This window comes from Podarcis vaucheri, assembly GCF_965113315.1.
Source record: "Podarcis vaucheri genome assembly, chromosome: 2".
In the NCBI taxonomy this organism is placed as follows: Eukaryota; Metazoa; Chordata; class Lepidosauria; order Squamata; family Lacertidae; genus Podarcis; species Podarcis vaucheri.
The window spans coordinates 114228058-114247890 of NC_138760.1; the positions used below are offsets into that span (position 1 = coordinate 114228058).

At 43.1% G+C, this 19833-nt stretch overlaps 1 protein-coding gene across 3 annotated transcripts; it reads left to right on the plus strand.

The window, feature by feature from the left end:
• The first annotated feature begins 13240 nt into the window (after positions 1 to 13240).
• On the plus strand, positions 13241 to 19780 carry LOC309525950 (uncharacterized protein). 3 transcript variants are annotated; one of them, XR_014216601.1, is made up of 5 exons: positions 13241 to 13730; positions 14282 to 14364; positions 16202 to 16321; positions 17716 to 17869; positions 19537 to 19780. XR_014216601.1 is itself a non-coding variant. In XM_082211727.1 (4 exons), the coding sequence occupies exons 1-4, from the start codon at positions 14259 to 14261 to the stop codon at positions 19652 to 19654; spliced, it is 495 nt and encodes a 164-aa protein (XP_082067853.1). In that variant the 5' UTR covers positions 13749 to 14258; the 3' UTR covers positions 19655 to 19780. The 3 variants fall into 3 exon arrangements, 2 of the variants coding, with proteins under 2 accessions (XP_082067853.1, XP_082067852.1); XM_082211727.1 differs by lacking the exon at positions 13241 to 13730 and having other exon boundaries at positions 13749 to 14364; positions 16205 to 16321; XM_082211726.1 differs by lacking the exon at positions 13241 to 13730 and having other exon boundaries at positions 13750 to 14364.
• The last annotated feature ends 53 nt before the right edge of the window (positions 19781 to 19833 follow it).

Sequence of the window (19833 nt, forward strand, 5' to 3'; positions counted from 1 at the left end):
ATCCACCTATGACTTAAGATTGATAATGTTATGACTAAGGTGTTTACTAATGTTTAGATTGTTATATAAACTCACACAATTAATTATACATTGAGGATTAACACATCATTGTGATTTACACATCATTGTGAACTAAAGGTGAACTAAAAGAGACAAGTGTGGTATGTAAGGAATGATATACAAAAGGATCTGTGCCAGGCACAGACCTTTAGCCTTGTGCGTGAAAGAGAGGGAGAGAAGCGTGATTGATTATAAACAGGTCTTATAGTCTGTTTTAGAAGCAAAGGGAAGATAGAAATAATTCCCAAAAATGCAGGAGGAAAGGAATATTTTACTATACTAGGCACATAGAAATAACATGTCTACATCTCCTCCTTTTTTTTCTTCTTTGCGAGGTAAGGCAACTAGGTGAATAAAGCAACAATGCTTCCGGATCAGTGGTTTGCCATCAAATGCCGGAAATAAAACTGCTAGGCTTGATGGGGCAAAAGTACTTCAAGATTAGTGGTTTGCCAACGAATCTCAAAATAATCCTACCCACATCTCCCCTTTTATTTTTGTTTTTTCTTACTGGTGGCGTTGCCATTTCGCATAATAGGCTGCAAGGAGCGCGCTAGGTGGTGGTGGAGGAGAGAGAAGGCGAGAAAAAAGATTTGTAAGGCTAGGAATGCATTGGAGAAAGCAACAAAACAAAATTAATATACATACAATAATAATGGTATAAGAAAAGGCATTGCGTAGCCAATTGAGATTAGGTAGCCACGCCGTCGACCACAAGGAAAAGGAATCCCAGAGTCCGGAAAATCCGATATCCTCTTTGATGTGGTGAGTGAGATTTTGCAAATGAGAAATTTGCCTTTGAACGGCCTTAGAATTGTCAGTGATGTTAAAACAGCACATTTCCTCGAATTGTTCACAACCATAATGATGTACCATGAGTAGGTAGTCCAAAGTAGATTTCGACCTTAATAAACCGTTGCGAAGTTCAGCTTGCTCTGTGTTGAGAAGATGAAGCGCCTTAGACGTAATATTCAGGGATTTTGCTGCAGAGCAAGCTAAAGAATTAATATTTGCGCTATTACGCACAGCCAAACCTGGAACACCTAAGAGAGAGACAGCTAAAGAGATGTATTCAGACCTGCTAGGGAGAGAGACAAGATCATCGCAGTCATCAGACAATTCAACACTACGCTGATGTCTAGAGTAAGAGAAATGATGTTTTTCAGGCAATATGATAGACAGACGGCTTAAACAACAAGGTGTGCCGTGACTAATGTTTGCCGGAATGTAATTGAAAGTGTAACCTGGGCAGGACCAAAACCAGCCTGCTGGCAGTTCTGTGTACTTATATATATAAGAAATATTCACATAATCAGAGCAATTGAAGTTATTTTTGCCCATTTTTATGCAATTTGTCTTTTTACAGTTGACCATACGTGCACAAGTGGCGTTATAAGAGGCCACATATGGGGTTGTCAAATCAATAGCTAAAGGTGGGCGTTCACGCATTTGCGTTCCCCAATTGTGATAACCTTTATACCCAAGGGTACGAAGTGAATCATTTTGAGGTAGGAATGAGAAAAACCAAGTATCATTCTGTATGTCATGAGGATCATGGCAAACTGGAATGAGACAAGAGCCAAGGATATCACCAATGGCTACTTGCTGAGTAAGGCAAAATGCTGAGACATTGAGCGTCCTTGCAAACGATTCCCATACATTTAACGATGTGGAATCACCAGTAGGAAGAGCTGAAGTAGAGAGAGGCAAAATTAAAATACTGAAAATGAGAATTATCATGGAATTCATATTAAGACAAGCAATGAGGGATAGAAGCTGGTTAGTAGGGCTTGCTTCCAGTTGCTGTTCTCTCCTATACTGTTCAGCTTGAAGAGAGAGCGATTTTATTTGGCCCCACGTCACTGGGGGATTGCGATGTCCCCGCTTACGAATCCTGGGGGGGCTGGACGTCACATTGTGGGTGATCTGGAGTTGGTGGTTGAATTGAGGCAATGGATCCGGAAGAACCTGTCGCCACGCCATGGTGCAGCCGAATCCAACGTGCAGGAACCCACCGAGCACCCTGTGGAGTAGAAACTGCAGCGTAACCCTTACCCCATGTAATTAATTTCACTGGTTCACTCCACTCATTGGAGGGTAGAATTTTATAGCGCACCAGTGGAGCTGGAAGAATTTCCTTTTGCTGGAAATGCTTTTGAAGACGTGTGTAAGATTGGTGATCCTGTATGGAGATATTCAAATGATTAAGAGTGAAAAGCACACTTGACAACCAACTTTCCTTTTCTGAAAGTGAGTTTGGAATGCCTGCTTTCTTTTCCTGCCTGTTCAGTGCAGTTTTCAGGGTACGATGAGAGCGTTCAACTATAGCTTGACCTTGAGAATTATAAGGGATGCCAAACAGATGATGAATATCCCAAGTTTCACAAAATTTTGCAAAGCCTTTTGCACAATACGCTGGGGCATTGTCAGTTTTTATAGAATGAGGCTTGCCCATAACTGACATTGCACGAACAAGATGATTGCAAACATGTTTTACTTGCTCTCCTCTTTGAGGCGTAACCCAAAGGTAGCCAGAGTATGTGTCGACAGAGACATGTAGAAACTTCCAGGGTGAAAAAGGGGCAAAATGAGTTACATCCATTTGCCACAACTGATTTGCTTCCAGTCCACGGGGATTAACCCCAGGGCTGGGATGGCCAATCTGATTGGAGCATTGAGGACACTGCTGAATAATTGCACGCGCCTCTTCCAATGAAATTTGAAATTGGCGGCTAAGGGCTTTTGCATTTTGATGATGAAAAGCATGACTTTCTATAGGAGAGACAGGCAAAATCTTTAGCAAAGAATCTGCTTTTGCATTTCCATCTGAAATGAAACCTGGAAAGGGTTGGTGAGAGCGAATGTGCACTACAAAGAGTGGGTGAGAACGATTAGAAAGAAGCAGTTGCAAAGACAGGAAGAGACTCAACAAGTTATCATCTAATAAAGGACTTACATAACTGCCTTGCATTCTACATATGACGTTTGAAACATATAAGCTGTCAACAATCAAGTTAATTGGTTGTGAGGAAAAATAATGCAGAGCTTTTACAGCAGCTGCAAGTTCAGAACGCTGAGCAGACTTTTGTGGGAGAGTGTACAGGCTATGCCACTCCTCATTCTGTTGCCAAGCAACAACTCCTCTAGAAGGAGCCCCGTCAGTGAAAACAGTCAGGGCATTCAAAGGAACAGGGGAAATGATAGAAGAGAAAGACATAGGGAATTGCTTGCTCATTTGCAGGCGCGTATCGGGTGGAATATGACAATCCACCTGACCCACAAAATCAGCGAACGCACACTGTAAATCCATGCTAGTGGAAAGAGCTGTTTCCCATTGTTCTAAAGGCATAGGGAGAATAATTTGATTACAATCAACACCAAAAAGATGCTTACAACGTCGTCGTCCCTTGCTAATGAGCTGAGCAAGGAGATCCACTAAAGGGTTTACTGTGTTTCTTGGTGCATGATGTAAATAAAGCCATTCTAGTATATGAACTTTTGATGGACCTTTCTGAATAATTGCAGCAAAAGGTTGTACAGAATCCGTCATTATGACCAAATCAGGCATAACATTAGGAATCGCTCGATCCACCCAATGAATACGCATGAGTGCTTTCAACTCTGCAACAGTTTTGAGTTGATCAGAGTTCAAGGTGATTTGCTCACCTGGAGATTGATGGCCTTTTAAGGCTGAAAACAATGGCTTTAGCACTTCAAGAGGGATTTTAAAATAAGGCCTTATCCAGTTAATATTTCCCAGCAATTGTTGCAGTTGTACATATTTCATTGTTTTTGAAATATGAAGTTCAGGGATTATTGGAATAGAATAACTAGCTATCATTTTATGTCCTAGATACTGAAAGGGGGGAGATTCCTGAACCTTCTCTGGAGCTATTTTTAAACCATACAAAGACAAACTGGTTATTAAATCATGTTTCCAATTAGGGGGAAGGACTGGAGAATAAAAAAGTATATCGTCCGTATAATGCTGAATCTTAAGATGTGGGTACTTAAGACGAAAGGATTGAAGTGCCTTATCCACAAAATATTGGCACATAGTGGGGGAATTTATCATGCCTTGTGGCAGAACCTTCCAGTGGTATCTTTTAGATGGTCTACTATTATTTAATTCTGGAATTGTAAAAGCAAAAAATTTGCGATCCTTTTCATGCAGGGGAATAGAGAAGAAGCAATCCTGCAGATCTATTATAGCCAATTGATATGAATGTGGAATCATATTTGGATTAGGCATACCACATTGCAAAGGCCCCATGGGTTCAATGATGCTATTTATGGACCTCAGATCGTGCAAAAATCTATATTTCCCATTTTTCTTCTTAATTACGAAGACTGGGCTATTGAAAGGGCTGACAGAAGGTTCTATATGGTCAGCTAATAATTGCTGATCGACCAATTGTCTCAAAGCAATCAATTTCTCTGTTGTAAGAGGCCATTGAGGAATCCATATAGGATCAGTGGACTTCCAAGTAAGTGGAAGCACAAACTTATTCATCTATTTGAATCGTTGCTTGTAATTGTTGCAACAAATCTCTTCCCCACAAATTAAGATGGATTTTGAGCACACAGGGCTGAATATATGCAATAACTTCAGAGCTATCAGGCAAAGAGACAGGCAGCCACTGTGCGCTTTTGCAAGAAGCCTGATTACCTCCCACGCCCCACACTTCAGGAGAAGTTTCAAGCGGCCAATTTTGTTCCCAAAAATTAATGGAAATGACCGAAACATCCGCACCAGTGTCTATTAGACCCTCTAATATTTTTCCATTGATTTTATACTTACGAAGGAGTTTCTCTCTTCCAATACGTTGGGTCACAGCTAGAAGCTGAGGGGAAAAAGATAAAGAGAGCTTGTGCAGATTAGTGTCAATAGCACAAACAACATCAGGTGGTGAAGGCAGCATCACCAAATGAGCAAAGGATTCACCCTTTGTTAACTGCATGGGCATATGGCTCCAAAATTGAACCATGATTGTGCCCACATAGTCAGGAGGCAAGGCACCTGGGATGACATGAATGCCTTGTTTTGCAGCAGAAAATTTAGGTAAAATTAAACCTGTGATATTAGAAGGAAGTGGACCTGCCATTTGGCTGGCCATGATTATGATTTCACCAGGCAATGCAGTGTTTTTGGTCTCTTGATTAATCAAATCAATGGCAAATTCAGAAGGCATATTTTTAGTAACTTTTGCAGCAGCAGAAACCAAAGGCTGACAACTCTCTATTCTTTGGGGCCCGAGAGTCTGGGCCCACTGAAGTTTCCCTGTGACCTACATTGATTCGCCCAATGATAGCCTTTCCCACACTTTGGACATTTTTTGGAAGGTCTGGTCGTGGTATTTGCATTATTATTCTTCTGTGCAGTCCCACCTTGGGCCTTGCACTGTTTTGCAAAATGACCAGGCCGGTGACAATTATAACAGTTTCCTGTTTGTATCACGGAAGCGTGAAGTGCATTGGCAAACAAAGACATTGTGTGAGATTGACTCCCTACTTCCGAACACGCTTTTATCAAATCTGCAAGGGAATATGTTGAACGGCTTACGATTGATTGCAGCATTTTTCTGCAATCTGTGTTCGAGTTCTCATATGCCAATTTTTTTAGCAACTCACTTTGAGCCGTTTCATTATCAATCTGTCTACAGATAGATTCCTTCAATCTGTCCACAAATTGATGGTATGGCTCTGTATTCTGCTGTTTAACATTTACAAAAGAACTCAGTGGCTGTCCTGAGACAGGAATTTTACGAAATGCACGCTGCACGCAAGTTGCAGTGCGCTGAAGGTGTGAAGGTGACAACACGGCTTGGGCAGCCAGGGTCTCAAAAGGAGGAGCGCCGAAAAGCTGGCTTGCTGTATGCGTTGGATCAGCCAGAGCGATGGCTGCATGTTTAAATTCATTTTCAAAAACTAAAAATTGCGCTGGAGATAACATCATCCTCATTAAATCTTTCCAGTCAATCGGAATCATTGTAAAAGAGGTAGATATGCCCTCTAAAATTCCCATTACATAAGAAGATTTAAGACCTGAATCACTAATGGCTTTCCTGAGATCTTTCATGACAGCATAAGGCAATTTTTCATGATAAACTTGTAATTGCTGACCTCCAGGAGCATTTTGATAAGTGAGAGGAAAAATTAATGGCATTTCACCAGCCCATGCAGCTGTTTCTTCCATTGAAAAAAGCCCATCCTGCTTAGCCTGTAAAAGCCCAGCACGGACGGCTCCATATTGTTTTGGCAAAGCAGCATGGTCTAGAGACAAAGAGGAAGGGACAAAGGCATGCTGATTTGCTTGTTCAGGCAGAGAAGGGGGGCCGAGGGGGATGGGGGGGGAATTTGTAAACTGAGAAGGAGCAGCAGCAGAAAAAACAGCAGGCTGAGCCACAACTTTTACAGCAGGGAGAGGGGGAGGGGTCTCAGAAAGCTGAGACGACGCAGGAGCAAGGGAAGGAGAAAAGGGAGGGGGATTTTGGCTAGGTGATGAAGGGGACAAAGGGGGCAAAATCAGGGGGTATGGTGGGGGAGGTGTTTCTGCAGTTGCCAGCAATGGAGAAATTGAAAGAGAGGCTTGTTCTAATTTCGCAATGGCCGTTGCACACTTTTGCCATGTGAGTAGGCAGCTGATTTGCGCACGTGGTTCACAAAATAAAATTTTGCCGATTTTCTCCCATGTGCTAATTTGCAATGTGCCTTCTGCTTTATAAAAAGGACATTGATGATTTATCTCCTGCAGCAGCTGTTCAATCTCTTTTAGAGAAATTTGGACTTTGTCTATTGTCTGTCTTACTAACGAAAGAAGCTCTTTCGCATGAGCCTTTTGCACCTTACTTAAATCCCCTCCCATACTAACGAATTAAGCGCTTTAGACTTTTTCCCAGTCGGATTAGTATGAGGAATGCTTTTGGCTCTAAAGGGATCTCTATTGGGATCTCTATTGGGATCTGATTACTTACCCTTCTTCAGGATCACGTCAAGGGGTCACCAGATGTGGATTTTGGGGGTTTGTAGAGATGAATAAAAACAGACGAGATGTTTTCTTTCAGGGAGCTTGCGTGTGTGCCAGATGAAAAGTGAGAGAGAGAGAGAGAGAGATTCTTTCTCCAGCCTCACAGCATCTCCTTTTATTCAAAGTTACAACAAGCATGGCCACGAATGTGCCAGTGGCTGATTGGCTCAATACAAGACAAAGAAACTGAAATCCTATTGGCTCATTTGTATGTAAGGCGGGCTTACATAGCTCCATAGATCTTTGGCACATGAAAGACAGAATGTTAGAGCTGTATTTAGACAGGCATATAAACTCTTAATCCACCTATGACTTAAGATTGATAATGTTATGACTAAGGTGTTTACTAATGTTTAGATTGTTATATAAACTCACACAATTAATTATACATTGAGGATTAACACATCATTGTGATTTACACATCATTGTGAACTAAAGGTGAACTAAAAGAGACAAGTGTGGTATGTAAGGAATGATATACAAAAGGATCTGTGCCAGGCACAGACCTTTAGCCTTGTGCGTGAAAGAGAGGGAGAGAAGCGTGATTGATTATAAACAGGTCTTATAGTCTGTTTTAGAAGCAAAGGGAAGATAGAAATAATTCCCAAAAATGCAGGAGGAAAGGAATATTTTACTATACTAGGCACATAGAAATAACATGTCTACACATACGCTTCAGGTTACAGACTCTGCTACCCCAGAAATATTGCTTCAGGTTAAGAACTTTGCTTCAGGATGAGAACAGAAATTGTGCTCCGGCGGTGCAGCGGCAGCAGAAGGCCCCATCAGCTAAAGTGGTGCTTCAGGTTAAGAACAGTTTCAGGTTAAGAACGGACCTCCGGAATGAATTAAGTACTTAACCCTAGGTAACCACAACAGTAACCACAATCAGTGCTATTTTTCTAGAAAAGGAGGTGCCAGAACTCGCCACAAACCCCTCCCTTGTTCTCTTATAATGGCAATGGCGCCCACCTGAGAGGTGCTGGAACCGAGTTCCGGCAAGTTCCGGCTGAAAAAAAAAGCCCTGACCACAATCGCCTAGATGCGGCGGGGGACAATATGGCTGCACACACGAGCTCTGCCCCCTCCGCCACAATTCTTTACCTTCCAGCTCATTGAAGGCAAGCATCTGAACTGGAAGTCTTTTATATCCAGGGATATCAAATGAAAGAACACAGCAGCAAGTGATCTGCTCAGTGCTGGAATATAGGAAGCTGCCTTAATACTGAGTCAGATTATTGGTTCTGCTATCTCAGTATTCTCTGCAGTGAATGTCCGGCATGAATCTCTCTCAACTTTACCTGGAGAAGCTGGAAAATGAACCTAAGGACCTTGTGCAGATGCTCCCTCACATTTATTCCTCTTTCCCATAAACCTCTTACAGATTTGTTTATGTTAAGCAATATATTCTAAAATAAAGAAACAAGTAAAAAAAAAGGAAAGGAAAGATGTACAGTACAGGGTGGGAGAGGAGATGTTGTGTATCATTTTTCAGGAGAAGAACAGCTGGGCGCCATCTGTCATGGATGCTTTAACTGATATTCTCGCATTGCAGAGGGTTGGACTAAATAACAACAACAACAACAACATTTTATTTTTATCCCGCCCTCCCCAGCCGAAGCCGGGCTCAGAGCGGCTAACAACAGTAAAAAAAACACAGTTTGCATAAAATCACAATCAATTAACTGAAATACTGTATTTTTCACCCTTTAGGACGCACTTTTTCCCCTCCAAAAATGAAGGGGAAATGTGTGTGCGTCCTATGGGGCGAATGCGGGCTTTCACTGAAGCCTGGAGAGCAAGAGGGGTTGGTGCTCACCGACCAGGCTTCAGGAAGCTATCTGCAAGCCTGGGGTTCCCGCCGGGCTCCCTAGGCTTGCGGATAGCAGCCTGCATCCCAAAACCCAGGGCTTGAGCTCAGTGCACCTGCGCAGCTCTCCGCAAGCCATGGGAGCCTGGCGCGACTTCGCTCCGGGCTCCCATGGCTTGCGGAGAGCTGCCTGTTCTGGGGGCTGAGGTCGGGGGAAGCTCGGGCTTCCCCCGCCCCAGCCCTATGCCTGGGGGAAAAAAAAAGTAATTTCCCCCCTTTATTCCCCCCAAAAAAAACTAGGTGCACCCTAGGGGGCGAAAAATAGAGGTACATTCTAAAACCAATTCATTCTAATATCAATTCAGAGTCAAATTAATGGCACCCATTGGGCTAGAGTTCTATGAGGATTACAGAAGGAGAGAGTGTGCCTTGGCCAAAGGTTTGGTGGAACAGCTCTGTCTTTCAGGCCCTGCAGAAAGATGTCAAGTCCCACAGGGCCCTAGTCTCTTGTGACAGAGCGTTCCACCAGATCGGGGCCACAGCCAAAAAAGCCCTGGCTCTGGTTGAGGCCAGCCTAACCTCCCTGTGGCCTGGGACCTTCAAGATGTTTTTATTTGTAGACCATAAGATTCTCCGTGGGACATACCAGGAGAGGCGGTCCCGTAGGTACGAGGGTCCTAGATGACCCATGGGGGTCCCTTAAAATTCTACAGTTCTATGATTCTATGATTTGGGGACAGCGGAATCAGAAGGCAGAATGTCGCAATGCCAGCATCCACAGGATCCAGGACTGGTTGGACATGTAGGCAAAGAAAATATGAATGTATTTGATCTTGTTCAGAGAACTGAATGTACCCTCACCCCACTCTATGATAAGGGAGTTCTAAGACTCCCAGAGTAATGTGTGCCAGCCGGTTTGTGTGCACATGCTGTGATCTCGACTACGATTCAAACGTTCAAAAGGTTTTCTGTGATCTTAAGGCCCACCCATCGCCTACAACCCACCTTCAGAAGTGAGGGCTAATCTCTGGAGCATAGATGTGTTCTGTTATTGGGATAAAACCAGTTTGCCCACAAATGAGAAGTCGCTTTCTCTCTGTTGGCGTCAACAGGACACAGCTTCTACTTGAGGACCGCCGAAAGCTAGCCATGGCTCGTATTGGGCTACTTGCCTCCTGTTTTTCCTCTGCTTACTTGCAGGAGGTAAGCCCAACCAACGTTGTGGCTCTGTAAGGGTTAACTGATGCCTGTCTTAAACTCTTTTCCATGGCTTATATTGTACCGTTTTATGTTGTGTTCCGGTAAACTGGTTCGATGTATTTTTTAATGACATAATGGGATATAAGTATTTTTATATTTAAATAATAAACTGGAGTTTGTGTAAGGTAAAGGTAAAGGACCCCTGGATGTTAAGTCCAGTCAAAGGCAACTATGGGGTTGTGGCGCTCATCTTGCTTTCAGGCCGAGGGAGCCGGCGTTTGTCCACAAACAGCTTTCTGGGTCATGTGGCCAGCAGGACTAAACCTCTTCTGGCATAACGGAACACTGTGATGGAAACCAGAGCGCACGGAAATGCTGTTTACCTTCCTGCCACAGCAGTACCTATTTATCTACTTGCACTGGAGTGCTTTCGAACTGCTAGGTTAGCAGGAGCTGGGACAGGGGAATGGGAGCTCACTCCGTTGCAGGGATTCAAACCACCAACCTTCCAGTTGGCAAGCCCAAGAGGCTCAGTGGTTTAGACCACAGCGCCACCCGCGTCCCTGGTGATGCTGGTCCTCATTTTCAGTGTTGGAGATAGTATGCCCCTGGATACCTGTTTGCTAGGAGTCACAGGTAGGGAGAAAGCCAACACTCTCTGATCCTGCTTGGGGGCTTGCCATAGGCATCCCATAGGCCAGTGTGAGAAAAGGATGGTTCTTTGGATAGAAACATGGAAGGACAGCTCAGTTGGTTAGAGCATGGTGCTGATAACACCAAGGTCGCAGGTTTGATCCCCTTAAGGGGCATTTGCACATTCCTGCATTGCAGGGGGTTGGACTAGATCAGGCATCCCCAACCTGCAGCCCTCCAGATGTTTTGGCCTACAACTCCCATGATCCCTAGCTAACAGGACCAGCGGTCAGGGGTGATGGGAATTGTAGTCCAAAACATCTGGAGGGCCGAAGGTTGGGGATGCCTGGACTAGATGATCCTCAGGATTCTTTCCAACTCTATGATTCTGTGACTTTTTCCTCTTCTCTCTTTTTTTTAAAAAAATATTTTTATTCAATTTTTCCAATACAAAATTTATACAATTCATACATCTTTTTTTAAAATATCCATTCTCAATTTGACTTCCCTCAACTTGACTGATACTCCTTCCCTTCTTAATTTCTTACACATTTCAAAATCCTTACTTCCATTATTTTTATAGATTAAATCTTATCTTACTCACATTTTAACATTTCTTCTTACAGAGCTTCATTAAAGCTTACAAGCGTTATTTGATTATCACTTAATTTATGCATATACTCTGTAAATTTTCCCCAATCTTCTATAAATCTCTGATCTCATCAATTTCGGATCCTTCCCGTCAGTCTATCAAGTTCTGCATAATCCGTCATCTTCATTCTCCATTCGTCTAGTGTAGGTAGCTCCTCTTGCTTCCATTTCTGAGCCATCAATATCGACTTTTTCCTCTTCTCAATTAAGATGGGAAATCAATAGGAAATGGGTCTGGAAGGGAAGGGAATAGGGTATGAACTAATGAACATGCAAGAAGTACGGTAAGTACAGTGGTACCTCGGGTTAAGTACTTAATTCGTTCCGGAGGTCCGTTCTTAACCGGAAACTGTTCTTAACCTGAAGCACCACTTTAGCTAATGGGGCCTCCTGCTGCTGCTGCGCTGCCGGAGCACGATTTCTGTTCTCATCCTGAAGCAAAGGTCTTAACCTGAAGCACTATTTCTGGGTTAGCAGAGTCTGTAACCTGAAGCGTATGTAACCTGAAGCGTATGTAACCCAAGGCACCACTGTAATTATGGATTATTATTACCTTACCAAGGGAACTTCTTGGAGATAAAATCGAATACACTGGGCCGGAGGAAGAATATTCTGAGTCTCTAGTGATAACAAGAATTGAAGAGCACTTTTTGGACCTTTTGCGTGGAAAGGAAAACGAACAAATTTGGAGACTGAAGATTGAGGAAGCACCGCCTAACAGATTGAGGAATACCCGGACCTTGTCTTGGAGTTCTGAATGCTTTGAATAATCTGAATATACATAATGGACCGATGGAGAATCGGAAGTCCTTTCTATCTCTTTACCTTATGCCTCTTTCTCTCTCTCCTTTTTATTATATTTAGCTTTTGTGCTTTTTGTTTTTGGTTGATTTCATTTTTGTTTAAGTTGTATTTCGTTTTCTGATGTCCTCTACTCTGAGTTGAAGCGGATGCTCACAGCAAGGTCATGGAGGACTGACGAAGGACCTTGCGTGAGAGGCAGGGAAGGGAAGAACTCCCAGGGTGGGAGAAGCAATGGAAGCTCCCAGGTGAGAGCTGGAAGGGTCCACACTCTTTTGTGCGAGATAAAAGTCAAGATCTACTCCTAATACAGGACTCTCTCTTTTCCCTCCTCTTTTCCCTCTTTGTTTTCTCTTTCTTTTCTCTATTTTAATTTAGATTCATTTTTTAAATTGTATTATATGCTGAAAACTTTCAATAAAAATTCAGGTGTTTTTTTAAAAAAAAATTAAGTTACACAATGTTTGCAGTAAGGAATCCCTCCGTCCACACAAATGCTGGGACAAAACCTCTTCCCCAACCCCCGGCTTCCAAAAATAGTCTCCTGCGAAAAAGAGGGGCTATTGTTTTTCTTTTATGCTTTCCGGGGGGAGGGGGGTTCGGATGAATTTATTTGACATTTTCCAGAGCAGTAAAGGTAAAGGGACCTCTGACCATTAGGTCCAGTCATGACCGACTGTGGGGTTGCGCGCTCATCTCGCTCTATAGGCCAAGGGAGCCGGCGTTTGTCCGCAGACAGCTTCCGGGTCATGTGGCCAGCATGACTAAGCCACTTCTGGCGAACCAGAGCAGCGCACGGAAACACCGTTTACCTTCGCGCCGGAGCGGTACCTATTTATTTACTTGCACTTTGACATGCTTTAGAACTGCTAGGTTGGCAGGAGCAGGAACTGAGCAACAGGAGCTCACCCTGTCGCGGGGATTCGAACCACCCACCTTCTGATCGGCAAGTCCTAGGCTCTGTGGTTTAACCCACAGCGTCACCCATGTCCTATTTCCAGAGCAGAGTTCCAGTCAAATCAAACTCCTTGAAGATAAGCCTGCCTGTTGTTTTATAATTGTCCATAAATAGGTTTTGTATTTTTCGGGGAGAGCCAGACACCTAAATATTTTATTTTCTTTACCACTGTTATTTCCGTTTTGCTTTATAACTGATCTATTTGTTCCCCATTCATATTTTTTACCATCGTTTTTGTTTTATGCTTGTTAATTTTCAGTCCTGCCAACAAACCAAATTCTTAATTACTTTTAATGCTCCCGCTGTCGAGATTTGTGGTTCCTGTAATGTCAAAACTATATTGTCAGCGAAGGCTTTGACCTTGTATTCTTTTACTCCACACTTTATCCCTGTAATTCTTTCTGTCTCTCTTATATTTTGAAGTAATACTTGCAGTATTTGTTTTTGTCTTATGCTTTCCAGGGGGGGGGGGGGTTGGATGAATTTATTTGACATTTTCCAGAGCAGAGTTCCAGTCAAATCAAACTCCTTGAAGATGGGCCTGCCTGGCAAGCTGTTGAGTTCCATCATGGAAAGAAGTCAAGATACAGGTATGGAAAACATATGCATTGCAGGGGGTTGGACTAGATGACCCTCGAGGTCCCTTCCAACTCTACCATTTTATGAAAACAGCAGCATCCAGATGCAAGAAGGAATGAGCAGCAGACTTTGTGTGTGTGGAGGGCGGAAGGCGGACTCCATGATTTGCAGCACTACCAAAACAAGCCCTTTAAAAAATCCAAATAGGGATTTCCTTCCTTCTTTTTCTTTTAAGAATGGGGCAGACCCATTGGTGTCCATTATGAAGGACAGTCAGTCCTCTATTATGAATAAACAAGAAAGCAAATGAGAGATACATACCAGCAGTTGCCAGTTTCAGAAGAGCCAAGATTTAGGGAGTGGGAGGATGTTTCAATATTTCACTTGGGAGGGTCTTACATTCCATAGACCAGCAACGATCCTTTGGCTCATCGCCAAGAGAACATGTTGATCTTTGGAGTGTAGGTGTAGATTTTTTAAAAAAATAAACAACAACAATCACAACAACCACCGAGCAGTAGTTTCATTCAGTCTGTCAAATGGGGAACATGCTCTTCCTCAGGGCTCGGGGGCCAGTCGTGTCCCGGCCATGGCTGCTTGTAGTCTATGTTTTCCTCTGCCTCATACCAGAAGACCTGTCAAAAGGTAAGGTGACGTCTGCCGGCCAGTGACATGTTCTATTACTCCCCCCTCCACTTTCTTGTCTCTTCTTAAAAAGTGACAAATCCCCAAGCTGCTTTCTGAATTTGGAAGATAATTTGCAAGAGTGATGTTAAATTTCTGCAGAGACATTTTCAGGGGAGGAAGAAAAAACAAACAACTAGCTGAGGAAAGGTTTGCTGCCTTTGGAGAGCGCACACATATTGGGATGTTAGAAGAGGAAAAGGATTTTCTATTTATCTTACATTGCAACATTTAGCTAAATATTCTTTGAATTTCTTCCAATCCTCTTGTGTCTCCTTTCTGGTCGCGGATTCTTCCAGTCAGGTCGGCCAGCTCCAAAAAGTCCAACATCTTCATCTGCCATTCTTCTACTGTTGGTATTGATCCATATTATTCCTCACTGTTGCTTTTTTATGTTTGCAAACAGCACATGATTGTTCTCTTACATTGTTTTGATATTTTCTTTGCCATTGAAATGAATGTATGTTGCAAAAATGGTTCCGCAATTTATGTAGCTTACTTTGAACAGCGGCGAGTGAGATGACTAACACAGCACATGGTAGAAACCGAACCACAGTACAGCAGAAACAGCTCTGGTTGTGATGAGTATGGGTTGGAATGCAAACTGCTGCCATTTTACATCCCTACAGACCTATGCTCCATGGAGGCGAAGGTGGCTCACTGTTAGCATGATGTTGATTAACTTTCAATGTACTTGTTGTGGTGATGTGTGCAAGAGGTGGAGGGGCTTGCAGATTGCGTGGGAATCTAAAAAATATATATACATCTCTCTGTGATCAGAGGCACATTGATGTCCTCTTCCCCCTGAGGTTCGTTTTAGTAAAGGTCATTGTGGCATGATTAGAAAGGTTTTGCCCAATATTATCCTGAAACAATTAGCTTTATTCAACCAAACTGGATGCCTGCTACCTAAGTCCATGGCAATTATGTGCTTTTATGGGGAAATATCAAGTCATGCTTTGAGGGAACAGTGTCCCTTTTTGTGTGTGTGTGTGTGTGGGGGGAAACATCCCCTTAGGTTGGGATCACCAAAGTTACAGGTGACAATAGCTTCCAATTCTTAAAATACAATTTTTGAAAATGTACCCAAGGAAAAAAAGTGTCCCTCTACCCTGGTGATAGTCCAAGAGAGTTATTCCAGTATGTTTCTGAGCACAATTCAAAGTGTTGGTGCTGACCTTTTTAAAGCCCTAAACGGCCTCGGCCCAGTATACCTGAAGGAGCATCTCCACCCCAATTGTTCTGCCTGGACACTGAGGTCCAGCTCCGAGGGCTTCTGGTGGTTCCCTCACTGCAAGAAGTGAGGTTACAGGGAACCAGGTCGAGGGCCTTCTTGGTAGTGGCACCTGCCCTGTGGAACGCCCTCCTACCAGATGTCACGGCAATAAACAATTATCTGACTTTTAGAAGATATCTGAAGGCAGCCCTATTTAGGGAAGTTTTTAATGTTTGATGTTGTTGCTTTTTGATTATTGTTATCGGGAGCCGCACAGAGTGGCTGGGGCAACCCAGCCAGATGGGTGGGGTATGTATGTATGTATGTATGTATGTATGTATGTATAAATAAATATTATTATTATCATTATTCCATGGTCAGTTTGAAGCTGCAATTCTGGTAGCAAGCCCCACCGAACTCTACAGGACTTGCTTCTGAGTATACACATATAGAACCCTTCCTACGTACTCCTCAGGCAGTACTATAAAAAAGATAAAATTGGTGCGGTGAGCATTCAAGGTAAGAACAATGCGTTTAGGTAGGGAGACGCTGCAATAAAATATGTCTCTGTCTCTTTAACAGCAGATGGCTTGGTCTGCCGGCAGTGTCTCTCTATGTGGCCAATGTCACCGTGCATTCCATTTAAAAATTTCTGCCAAGTCCGTGGTGGTGGTGCCTGCTTCACCCTGAAAGTCTTGGGGGGTAAGGAGCCTTTCTGGAGGTCGTGCATTCTCTAAGCGCCACCCTTTTATAGAATTGGCTGTGTTGGACGCAGGACAGCATTCTGCTCCCAGGCATCCCTTGAACTATGCTGTCTCAAAGAGCTGGAATTGAAAGCAAGCCTCACATGTTATCTCATTGGATGAGATCCAGGTGGAGTCCACCCACTGAGGTCACTGAACTTAATTTCAGTGGGTCTACACTGAGTATGAGTTGCCTGGATATCACCCAATATTTTTATGCCAATCTGGTAAGGCAGTCCGTTTTCAAAATTATGCGCATCCCAATATAATTCCTCTCCACACTGGAGAGCCAGTGTGGTGTAGTGGTTAAGAGCAGTGGACTTGTAATCTGGTGAACCAGGTTCGATTCCCCACTCCTCCACATGCAGCTGCTGGGTGACCTTGGGCCAGTCACACTTCTCTGAAGTCTCTCAGCCTCACTCACCTCACAGAGTGTTTGTTGCAGGGGAGGAAGGGAAAGGAAATTGTTAGCCGTTTTGAGACTCCTTAAGGGGAATGAAAGGCGGGGTATCAAGTCCAAACTCTTCTTTTTTATTATTGTCTTTATACCGATCATCAGTGAAGATGTTATTGGTTATTATGTATATTCAGTCTTATGGTTTCTTGGCACTAACGCTGGATGGTGTTGCTGTTTTTCAAAGCAGCTTTGATGGCTAACAATTCATTTCCTCCAGTTCCATAATTAATTTATGTCCTTTCCTGTAGGCTCCCGTCTCTTTTGTAAAACTGTAATATGCCTTACATTGATGGTATCGTACAACTTATTACATTCCCTAGAAAGGAATTGCGATAGTCCTTAAGGGGGGAAAAGGTTTATATGACACACACGACAACATATTTATGCTAAGTAAGCTGCACATTGTGGTGTTACGTTGGTCACAATAAATGTTGCATGTAAAACATATTTCAGGTAACATCTCGTCACGTTTTCTTAATGCTAAGAACCTCAAAGAAGAGATTAAAATTTAAAAATGTAGATTTTTTTCCAACTAAGCTCATCCAATTTTATTCCTAACATAAAAATTATTGTCAGTTCACTAAATGCGAAACCAAAACTTTCAGTACAGTAAAGGGTCATTAAACTATTGTCTGTTTCCTTGGAGAGGTCTTTAACTAATCTTTAGAAAAGAAGCAGAAAGATTCTGAGTCATCTTGTATGTCATGCTCCTGGTTGCTTTACTCATGGGTAAAATGCCATTTCGAAAAGCTGTTGGCAGATAAGGAAAATTTGGAAAGTTATCTTTAAAATAACGCAGAACATGTTAACTCTATATGGGGGGAAATGGGTTTGTAGGTGGACATTTTCTTGGAATTTCCCTAATACAAACTCTTTTTCTCTTTTCCCAATTCCAGAAAAGCGGTTGGAGAAACTTATGCTAGGTTGCGAAGAGGATGCAAAGCACAAATGTGGAAGTCAGTGGAGGCACCCAAAAACTGATTTCCATTACATATTTAGCTGCTGCTCTAATAAAGACAACTGCAATTGGAAACCCTGGATCCGTCCATGGTAACCCCTTTCTCTGGAATTGCCATAAAAGTTCATTCCATTTTCATGGAGTAATCAGGCAACTTCATTGTCAGCTCACTGTATTCCAGAGTTTTCTGTGTTCTCCTCCCATTCTCCCTCCCCATTTTGTTTGCCACCATAGAGTGCAGTTACAGCACCATCCTGCCCAGTGTGTTAAGGCAAAGCACTATCGATGGTGTTTCTGGGTCACTGTGCCTTTAATCAAAAGCTTCCTGTTTTCAGATTGTGGCCCTCTTCTTCCTTTCCCTTCGGTGCTGCTGGGAGACTAATGATGAATGGTTCCTCCACATTTAGCTGGCAATACCCAAACCACTTACCTAGGAGTAAGAATCCCTGAAATAAATGGGATTGTGGCGTTTGCCCTCCTAGGTGTGTGACATCATACTGGGTTCATAAGGCAGCGGGGAAGTGAGCACAGTGGTGGCACAGGGATAAATAGACCGTTAAACGTCCGGGGACCCTCTGTGATCGGCACAAAAGTGGTGTCAGCGGTGGGATTCGAACCCATGCCCCCGAAGAGACTGGAGCCTTTTGTGGCGATCACACAGGGTCCCCGGACGTTTAACGGTCTATTGATCCCTGTGCCACCACTGTGCTCACTTCCCCGCTGCCAGCAACCTGTTACTCTTGGGTACACACTGAGTCCAGACAGTTGTTAAAATTGAAGCAAATAAACAAGTTTATTTTATAAGTATTAACAAGTTTATGGTTTCTCAGAATATTCTTGTCACTTTCTTTACTTTCTTTACCGGCCTATACCTTCCTAATACCTTCTGACTGATTATATCAACTGTTTGACCGGCTCCTCTTAACCTATTCTCTCACTCTCTCACATCAGACTAGCCCAACTCACAGACTTATCCTCTCAGTCTCTTCTCTAACTCCAGACTGACTTCTTAACAACTCTAACTCCTCCCCTTGGGTTCCTATTGGTTAGTCATTTTAAATTAGTTAACCCTTTCCTTATGAACCCAGTATGATGTCACACACCTAGCAGGGCAAACGCCACAGGGATGTACTTCTGTGTGGACTTGTATAGGATTGTGTTGTTCATTGGCCTCTAATCCCAGTGACAGCGTAGCAGAGGCACTTGACTAAAGCAGACAAAAGAGAGAAAGTCCTACTGAACAAACCAGTATACAACTGGTATATGCTTGGGAGCTAGTGTAGGGAGGAAATGGACCTTTAAAGCCCTAAACGGCCTCGTCGCAGTATACCTGAAGGAGCGTCTCCACCCCCATCATTCAGCCCGGATGCTGAGATCCAGCGCCGAGGGCCTTCTGGCAGTTCCCTCATTGTGAGAAGTGAGGTTACAGGAAACAAGGCAGAGGGCCTTCTCAGTAGTGGCGCCCACTCTGTGGAACACCCTCCCTTCAGATGTGAAGGAAATAAGCAGCTATCCTATCTTTCAAAGACATCTGAAGGCAGCCCTGTTCAGGGAAGTTTTTAATATTTAACGCTGTATTGTTTTTAACACTTGATTGGGAGCTGCCCAGAGTGGCTGGGGAAACTCAGCCAGATGGGCGGGGTATAAATTATTATTATTATTATTATTATTATTATTATTATTATGGTTGATCTTGCTGCTTTTCACTGCCTTTAAAAAAACAAAAAACAAAACCCAGTGTGCATTGGTATCTTTACAGGAAGAACTTTGATAATGAAGAAATAAGCCAGTTTGAAAAGCTGAAAAGCACGGAGGTGCCTGCGACAACATCGAAGGGACCAATTCAGAATTTGGATGGCAGCAGTGCCGCCATTTAAAGTCGCCTTGCGTTGGTGTTAGAAACTGGTGATTCTGAAATCCAGAATGATTCCTGCAGTTGAGTGGCGTGTCTCGAGGCAAAACATCCTCGGCTTAAGAAATGAAAGGAAACTAATGTTTAATAAAACAATAGGCGTAATGCCGTTAGATGTGTGTGTGTTTCTTGCATCCACTTGTC

Coding starts and splice junctions, on each gene's coding strand:
- LOC309525950 (XM_082211726.1), top strand. CDS start 14,259: ATGGGGAACATGCTCTTCCTCAGGGCTCGGGGGCCAGTCGTGTCCCGG. Junction 14,365..16,201: donor ACCAGAAGACCTGTCAAAAG/GTAAGGTGACGT, acceptor TCTCTTTAACAG/CAGATGGCTTGGTCTGCCGG. Junction 16,322..17,715: donor CACCCTGAAAGTCTTGGGGG/GTAAGGAGCCTT, acceptor TCCCAATTCCAG/AAAAGCGGTTGGAGAAACTT.